The 8,796-nt window shown below is 33.0% G+C and overlaps 2 protein-coding genes across 2 annotated transcripts; one reads left to right on the plus strand and one right to left on the minus strand.

Moving 5' to 3' along the window:
• Positions 1–1,322: 1,322 nt before the first annotated feature.
• On the minus strand, positions 1,323–2,517 carry LOC123193838 (uncharacterized protein At2g39795, mitochondrial). Its single transcript, XM_044606905.1, has 3 exons — positions 2,265–2,517; positions 1,856–2,184; positions 1,323–1,765 (listed from the first exon to the last, which is right to left on the minus strand). The coding sequence occupies exons 1-3, from the start codon at positions 2,475–2,477 to the stop codon at positions 1,606–1,608; spliced, it is 702 nt and encodes a 233-aa protein (XP_044462840.1). The 5' UTR covers positions 2,478–2,517; the 3' UTR covers positions 1,323–1,605.
• Positions 2,518–6,488: 3,971 nt separating this feature from the next.
• On the plus strand, positions 6,489–8,390 carry LOC123194090 (deSI-like protein At4g17486). Its single transcript, XM_044607235.1, has 3 exons — positions 6,489–6,864; positions 6,942–7,229; positions 7,684–8,390. Exons 1-3 carry the CDS (start codon positions 6,726–6,728, stop codon positions 7,956–7,958), a joined length of 702 nt encoding a protein of 233 aa, XP_044463170.1. The 5' UTR covers positions 6,489–6,725; the 3' UTR covers positions 7,959–8,390.
• The last annotated feature ends 406 nt before the right edge of the window (positions 8,391–8,796 follow it).

Raw genomic sequence — 8,796 nt, forward strand, 5'->3', positions numbered from 1 at the left:
ATGTGTTTCTCTTCATCTAAAACATGCTATCATAAGAACAAAGTAGACTTGATATACAAAATTTGATATAAAGTGTTAACAGAAATAAATACATTAGAAAGAATGATACTACAAAAGCACGCCAGAGCAGATGACTCAAAAAATTCACATACTAGATGAAATGTTAGCTTACATAAAATGGAATCATAACAGATTCACTAGGAAATAGTAAGAGCTGGAATGCGTAAACAGTGGATATAACATAAAGCAAATGACTCAACAAATTCGTAGTTGCATTTGTTCACATACTCAATTAATGTTCCTTTTAATTGCATGAATTAACCCTTTTAGCATCTTATTACCCACTGCCCATGGCATTACACCTAAAAGATTAGAGCCAGGCCATACTGTGGGCTTATAAACACGGGATAACATGTACAGTCTACTGCGTCACCATCACAAAACAGTTATTGTGTCTTAAAACCATTTAGATATGATTCACTTCTGCCATGAAATGGTAACAGGGAAAATATCTGTCACTTATGGTTTCCGTAACAGAAACACTCACTTTCCTCCTTACCACATGCACAAATAGCATTGTCATCCTTTATATAAAATTCAAGAGCAGAAAAAGGTTATTCAATCATAGTGCAATGGGAGCCTGGTCATGAATAAGGTCTAGAGTAATCTACCACTTGGATCTTTACCCAAATATAGCCATAAAAGAGTAGTGCCTTGGTATTCATAATTCCAAAAGGGACCTAATTCCAATCTTCAACAATTATCAAACAGGATTTGGCATATTTTGCTATAGTCAATATAATGCATATAATACATTTACAATTCTTGAACACACCAGTATATTTATAACATAAAGGAGTATCAGCATGAAATGATATGGTATAATCTGACTAGATTACTCAGATCTCAGCTGCAAACTTTTACATAACCAAAGCAATCATATTCGGTGGACAAACACATTCATCCAAACCAATAGGTATACAACAATAATGAGTATAGCTATGAATATGCCGGTTGTATCTATTAAGTCAACTTAAGTGGAGTAAGACCCTTGATTCCCAATTCCACTAGGAATCAGTTCATCAAGAGCATTAAGCTCAGATCCTGCACCATAACCGAAACCTATGGAACATTTATAGGTACTTTGCCTGTCAGTCACAAGATATCAAAGTAGATAAGAGGTCATAAAGATGGCATCAAAATAGATTGCATCTTGTGACAAAAATCAGAATAAAGCCCAGTGTGAAGCAGTTTTACCGTTACAATAACTCAATTCAGTCCAACTAACAGGGTGGTAAGGAAGCCTGTTGTAAATACTTAAATAGTTCCCAACTCCTTACTTTAAACCAACTACTTAATTCGATGAAAAGTAAACTCAAATAGTTCAAATTCATACAGCAATCTTTCATTAATACTAGACATTTAAACTCAAACAAAAGCCTATCAAAAAAACTAATATGAATAATTCATTTTTGGGTCACGGCATTCGATGCATTCAAAGAACTAACAATAGAACCAAGATCATTGCTCTCAAATACAACTTATTGTTAGTCAATGTGAAATTAAAATTAAATAGTGAGCCATTTTACGACTAGCTAAATCCCCCTATTTCTCAACAAAAGATTTAACATTTCCCAACCATCTAATAAGTTCAATTCTATCCTTGTTCATCATATAATTATGCAAGAAACCAGATAATTCATCATTTACCCCTCGTGCCTCTAAGTACTCACGTAAGGTCTTCCTAAGCTCACCGCTCAAATTCCTAAAAACAAACAAACAAATATCACAACAAACTAAAACTGAAGCTAACCAAGAAAACAAAAGGTAATACATTTTCAAATTACAAAATTACCTGAAATGGGGTCCCATGTAAGGTCTGATCAGCTTGTTATCACGACTGAGCACATAAACTTTATGTACTTCTAAAGCGTCTGGCCAGGCGGAGCACACAAACTGCAGTGAACCAGAGCCATCACCCTTGGAAACATCAACGATTACAGTAATGTGAAGACGCACTTGTTCCCCAGAGCTATCCTCTTCCACTTTAGGAACAGAGACCATGCCATCAAACATTGTAACTTCAATTTTAACATCTTCATCTTCTCCAAATTTCCTATTCATCATCATCCATTGCTCTCCTGCTCGATCTTCGACAGTAAACGAGTTGAATTTCGTAGCAGGCTATTAAAACTTCAGAAATTAAAAAAATAATTTATCGGGGAACAAAAAGAAACTAAAAGAGAAAAGAAAAATATGATTACCGGAAGGGGAGGTGCGTACTCGGACTGGTACTGGATCTCGGTGCGGAGGATTCTGAGAATGTTAGCTACGAAGGGTGATTTTGTCATTAACTCAGTTGCATAGGGTCTGGATTGGAAAAAAAATGCAGAGGTGGCGCCATGAATTAGGGTTTTAGAAAAAGTGGAGGAAGACGAAAGGGTTTTTCGAGCTGACTGAATGAAGAAGCTTGCCATGATACTGAAATACTGTCTTGGGGTTTTAGAGTAGTCGGCCAAATATATGGCTTTGTCGTAGCATTGGAGCAAACCGACGTGGCGTACATTGACAAGACAAGAGCACGGTTCGTTGTTCACATACAGAAACACTGAGTGACAAGTCGTACACGTAGAATTTTGAACGTTTAACACTGCGCTGGCAAAAGATTCGTAAATATCAAGTACACCATCAATTTTCACATAATTTTCCGTATAACATCGTTATATAATAGATTATATATTTAATTAAATATTATTTTATTATTAATTTAAAATAATTTAATTATATATTAATATATTATTTTTATATTTAATTAAATAATTAAAATTGAACATATAAAATAGGTTAAAAGACTTATTTTCACCCATTATATAGTGAAATCTCGAATTTTTATCTTACAATTTTTAAAACTCAAATAGTTATTTATAAACTAAAATTTATTAAAATTTTCAGTTTGAATTAAGGGTAAAATCGTTATTTAATAATAATATTTAAAAAAATAAAAGTTTTTATTATTTTAACCCCTTTGATTTGAAAAACCAATAATTTTCTCTCCAAAATTAAATTTTAAAAAGTGACATTTTTCTCTTATTTAGGATTTCAAATTTCGTCGATAAAGTATAACCAATCTTTCTCCCTCTTGGTGGCTTCTTTCCCTCCAATGTTTTTCCTCTAACCAATGATGTCTGGATTTGATGGAATTTTTTATACTCAATTAATTTTCCCCTAGCTTCATAATTTTTCAAAATTTAAATACTTACCTGTCATCCAATTTCTGCAAAAATTTTTTATTAGTTATAAAGGTAAAAATGTTTTAACCAGCATTATTTAAAAAATTAAAATTTTATCTTTTTTTTTCTACTTTAATTTTAAAATCTGATAATTTTCTTTTAATTTTCTATTTTCTAGTTTTAAAAAGTGAGTTTTTTTCCCCAAACTCTAGGGTTTCAGCTCTTTAAGTTTTATGTTTTTGCAACTGTCCCCCAATTTTTTTTGGAAATTTTGTTTCACCTTTAGCTCAACAGTTTCATCTCTTTTAGCTCTCAGAAATTCGACTATTGATCGATTTTCTCCATTAATGTTCTCCTTCTCTCATGATTTGTCTTACATCTTCATCAGTTCTCTTTCTTTGAATCTGGCCAAATCGTCTTCTCTCACGATTTGTCTTCCATCTTTGTCAGTCATTTTCCATCTCTCCTGTTTTGTTGATTAAGAAAGAAGATGATTATAGAAAAAAATTGTTACTTTTTAAAATTAAAAATATGAAATTATAAGAAAATTATTAATTTTTAAAACTTAAAAAAAGAAAAATGATGATTTTTTTAATACTATTAATTAAATAATATTTTTATTCTTATAACTAATAAAAATTAAATAATAAATAAGTATTTAAATTTTTAAAAATTAATTAATATCATTTTGACAAAGGGTAACTTAGATGGGAATAAGTCGCCTATTGAAAACAGTCACATGGCTCTGATGGACGGGCCCATGGGCCAAAAATGGTTGATAATTTGGCATCAAGAACATGGTCTTTGCTCTTCCATCAAAACGTCACATGATTTGATCAGTCCACTCCATTTCCAATTTCAGGCTTTTGATTTCATAATGTCATTTATTTATTTATTTTTTAATCCTTTTTGGGCCCTACATCCTACCCGACACCCACTATCAACAATAATTTCAGTTTGCCCATCATCTTTAAATTTTAATATTATAATCCAATCGTGCCCCCATTTTATCATAGCTACGCACTGCTATGGCCATGATGGGTCGAATTTCGTAAGGTGCTAAAAGACAGGACTTGGTGATCTTGTTGGTCGGCGACACAGCAACGCTCCAAGTATGATCAATGCCTTTTGGATCGTGTTCCTATAGATCTTCAGCAAAGCAGTATCACAACTCACAAAATTTTGAATCATGTCTTTATGAGCTTTGCCTTTTTTTCAGTTTCCTGGGTTATGTCGCTGTCTAGCATGACTCCTTAAATGTATCTTATTATACCTTATTAGTTTGCTAAATATACCTCAATCATATTTCTAAATTACTCATTTTCTGTCCAAAAGTATCATTGTCATTGGTGAAGTTATGCCGATTTCATAACACAATTAATTTAAATTATAATAATTACTGTTGTAGTCACCACTCAAGTGAATAACTGAAGTGGACGTATTGGATTATTATTATTTTTTATATCTCACATTTTTATGGGATAACATAATTATTAATTTGAGATTAATAAACTAAGATTAAAATTTAATTTAAAAATAATTTTATTTTAAATTTAAATTTAAATTAATTTAAACTCAATTTATTATATAAAAATGAACCCAACCCTAAATTTAGATTTAATTAAATTGGTTCGAGTTTAAAATTAAAATTAAATATCAAATTCATTCTTTACAAATAGGCTTGGGGATTAGGAAAAACATATATCATATTAATTATAATTAACGTATTAACGTCACAATACTAGATATCGTTACATGTGCAATAATAAATAATAGACGCACAGGCAGGAGACAAAAAGCTTAGTGTAAACCGTAAGGCGCGTGTTGTGACGGCTTGCCTCGCTGGATCCTAAGTAAGCTTTTAAAACAAAATAGGCCAAATGACTATTTTCCAGCTAAGGTTTGACGTTAATTTATTTTTTATTTGTTAATTATTAAAAATTTAAAAATTTATTTATTGATTAAATTTTATTATAATTATAAAAAATAAAATTATTATTAAGAGATTTTATTTTTTAAAAACTCTCTTTCTCATCTTAATTTTAAAAATTATCAATTTTTTCTCTAATCTTAAAATTTTTCCAAGTTTAAAAACTGATTTTTTTCCCTCAAGTTTAAAGTTTGCAAAACTTTCATATTTTTTGCATTGATGTTGCCCTCCCAACCTTCTAAAAAAGTTTAAGTTTCACCCACACTCTAGTATAGGGTTTCTAGATCACTGTCGATAACTTTCTATCTTCGTTTTCGATATTTGCATTATCGAGCACAAGTCGTTGGAGTCTATATCTTGACCATATCTTTGCCTTTTGATGCTCTCACTCGATTTTTCCCTCCTTGGTGCTACCTCACTCGATTTCATCCGTAGTTAGCTTCGCATTTCGCTCGCATCTCTTCATCGACTCTTGATCGTTCATCGATGCATTCCCTTGATGTTCCTCCATCATCAACAAAGACAAATACGTCTTCATCTTTGATGAACATCGGTTGGGACGTAAATGGGAGAGAGATAGCCATCAACAACTTTGATAGAAAGAGGAGATGTCGAAGACAAAGGAAGAAGGTCATTAACAATAATCTGTAAATTGAATTTGAAATAGGATTTTTCAAAATGTTAGGGGGTGACTGTGAATGGAAAAAATATGGAGGTTGCAAACCCCAGACTTTGAGCAAAAAAATCAGTTTTTAAACCTGAAAAATATGAGAGAAGAGAAGAATTGTGAGTTTTCAAAACGAAGTAGAAAAAAAATGAGATAAATTTTTTTTTTTTAATTAAAATCTTTAAATGATAATTTTATCTCTAATAATAATAGTAAAATTTAACAAATTGATGAATATTTAAATTTTTGATAATTAATATAGGGAACGTTGGATAGACATCAAACCTTGGGTGGGATAGTAATTTGGCCTACTAAATAAAGTATTCTCCCATTCCACTTATCCTCAAACTTAATTAATTAATTAATCCACTAATTATGATTTAAGAAGGTAAAGAGAAGGAAAGCTTGGGTTTGGCCCATGGAGACCAGACTCCGCCGATCACTGTATGTTTTATCAAGTAAAGAAATGAAAACACGTGTATCGGAAGCGGATCTGATCCGGATTAGTTTGATTTGAACCCATAACTAAGTTTTATGTTTGAGAACTAATTTAGTTTATATCATCAAACTAATATTTATCTTCAATAAAATTGTTTTAAATACTAATTTGAACGAAATATAATAGATTCAAATATTCCATCTGAATTCCTAACATTACCAAACTAAGCGAGCAAAAGTTGACGGTGTTTTTGTTCGCTTTCGGCAGCAGCAGCAACCGGTGAAACCGAAGTAGGATATTCTTGCTCATTGAAAAAAGCTTGATTGACGAAATTACCCTTGAAAATTTCCTTAATTACCTACAGACAACTCACTCTCACCGAGTCAGTCGATCTTCTCTCTTTTTTTTTTTTTTCATTTCTTTCACCCAACCAAGGCAAAGAAAGATTCCCACTCAATAATGCTCTGCAAAATGGTAATGGCGTCCCGAAAAAAGAAGAGCGGCTCGGTTCCGGTTTATTTGAACGTCTACGATTTGACTCCGATTAACGGCTACGCCTACTGGCTCGGACTCGGGATCTACCATTCCGGGGTTCAGGGTATATAATTTTATAGCTTTTTTTGTGTGTGTGTTTTTGAATTAAATTTTTACAATGAATGATTGACTGTGGTTCAGTTCATGGAGTTGAATACGGGTTTGGAGCTCATGACCACTCAACGACTGGGATTTTTGAGGTGGAGCCAAGGATGTGTCCTGGTTTCACGTTTAGGAAGTCGATTTTGATTGGAAGAACAGATCTTGGGCCGAAAGAAGTCCGTACGTTTATGGAGAAACTAGCTGAAGATTACTCTGGTAACACTTATCACCTCATCACTAAGAACTGCAATCACTTTTGCAACGATGTTTGTCTCAAGTTAACTAAGAAGCCAATCCCTCGCTGGGTCAATCGTCTTGCTCGACTGGGTAAGAAAATTTTATCTCAAGACTTCATTTTTGAAATTGAAAAGTTGGATTTTGATTATATGTCTCTCACTCTGTTTAATAAAAAGATTCAGGGCATCGTTATGTTTGTAGAATAGGGATGAATGGGTAGAGAAATTAATCTATGTTGCTGGATATGACTGCATATAATTTTGTGACCAAGTTCTAATTAGTATGCTCTGTCTGTCTATGTTTTGAAGTATGCTTATGAAATTATAGGCCATTTTCTGTTGTATTGAATCTAGTATAGATGGTGATACACTAACTGATTCGGGTTGTACTCGATGGATTGCTTAGATATTGCTTCAAATTCATTAAGTAATGTTTTTCGATTTTAGTTTTTTTAATTGGTTCATCTGTGGCCTTACTCTCTTTAGCAAGAAAATGTGCCTAGCTTAAATTTATGCTAATTTGTTATTGTTTGGAAACTTGATAGGTTTCTTCTGCAACTGTGTACTTCCGGCAGGATTGAATGAAACAAAAGTCCGGCAAGTTAGATCAGATGTTAGGGTTATAGAGGGAGATAAGAAGAAATTGAGAAGCCATTCGAGTAGATACATAGCTTCTTCTGATCCTCTTTCTGGTCAACCATTGTCATCTTGTCCTTCAGGTTCTGGGATCAGAATTAATAGTAGACAAAGACGGTGTATTCCTTCATCTTCGACTTTGGTTCATAGTTCCTCAACTTCTACCTTAAGCTTGAAGCTTTAATTACAGTTTCACTAATCAATGACAAATGGGGAAGAATCCTGAATGTTAATTTCACCCCATTGTGTTATCCAGTCATGCCAATCTTCTTTTATGGATGTTGAAACAGCTACTGGAAAACTTGAGCAGTGTTTCGGTTTTCTGTAAGAAAAAAAAAAGCCTCCTATTCAATAGCATATTTATGTTTTTGAAGTTTCTGGTTTCTGAATTGAGCTGCAAGATTAGAAAAATCAGTTGGATGGCCATTGATTGAATGTCATTATGAAGGGACCAGGGTGAAGAAGAATAATGAAGTTCAACTGAGGATTATTAGTTGCGGACATGTCTTGTGCCAGTAGGCCTGGCTGGGGACCTTGTTTACTTTGTAATTATGAATTGGACCCTATTTGCTTTGATTGTACTAAATAGAAGATAATATATTAAACTTATTAAGGACCCCATTTCTTGCTTAAAAAGGATCCATTGTCGGTGTTGCAGAGAGAGGATCCGGTTGTTGAAGAGAACACAGATGAGGGGTGTCTAGAGTTTGAGAAATAGAGAGCTCAATCAATGGTTCTGGGCTTAATTTATGTTTGTTAAATTAGTTTTTACTCAAAGGTGGAAAGTGGAGTTGAAGAATAAGGGTGGGTTCGAGTCCTGTCAAACCAAACCAAAATAACTATGAGTTCAAGTTTAATTCGAATCTAGAACAATTAGTTCGAGACTGAGCTCAACTTAATTATCAGAAAAGTTGTTCTTGTTGGCAAAGAAGAAAAATTGTCGTAAGCCAGTTTTTCGGTGCGGAGAGAGGGTCAAGCTAAGCAAAGCTCTTGTTGAAATTTTTTACGCTTATTTGAGCTGA

This window comes from Mangifera indica, chromosome 13, assembly GCF_011075055.1.
Source record: "Mangifera indica cultivar Alphonso chromosome 13, CATAS_Mindica_2.1, whole genome shotgun sequence".
Taxonomy (NCBI): Eukaryota; Viridiplantae; Streptophyta; class Magnoliopsida; order Sapindales; family Anacardiaceae; genus Mangifera; species Mangifera indica.

Bases quoted from the DNA above. Each gene is read 5' to 3' on its own strand.
- LOC123194090 (XM_044607235.1), top strand. From the start codon at position 6,726: ATGCTCTGCAAAATGGTAATGGCGTCCCGAAAAAAGAAGAGCGGCTCG. The intron at 6,865-6,941 runs GTATATAATTTT...ACTGTGGTTCAG, and splicing joins CTACCATTCCGGGGTTCAGG to TTCATGGAGTTGAATACGGG. The intron at 7,230-7,683 runs GTAAGAAAATTT...GAAACTTGATAG, and splicing joins CAATCGTCTTGCTCGACTGG to GTTTCTTCTGCAACTGTGTA.
- LOC123193838 (XM_044606905.1), bottom strand. From the start codon at position 2,477: ATGGCAAGCTTCTTCATTCAGTCAGCTCGAAAAACCCTTTCGTCTTCC. The intron at 2,185-2,264 runs GTAATCATATTT...AAGTTTTAATAG, and splicing joins AGTACGCACCTCCCCTTCCG to CCTGCTACGAAATTCAACTC. The intron at 1,766-1,855 runs GTAATTTTGTAA...GTTTGTTTTTAG, and splicing joins TACATGGGACCCCATTTCAG to GAATTTGAGCGGTGAGCTTA.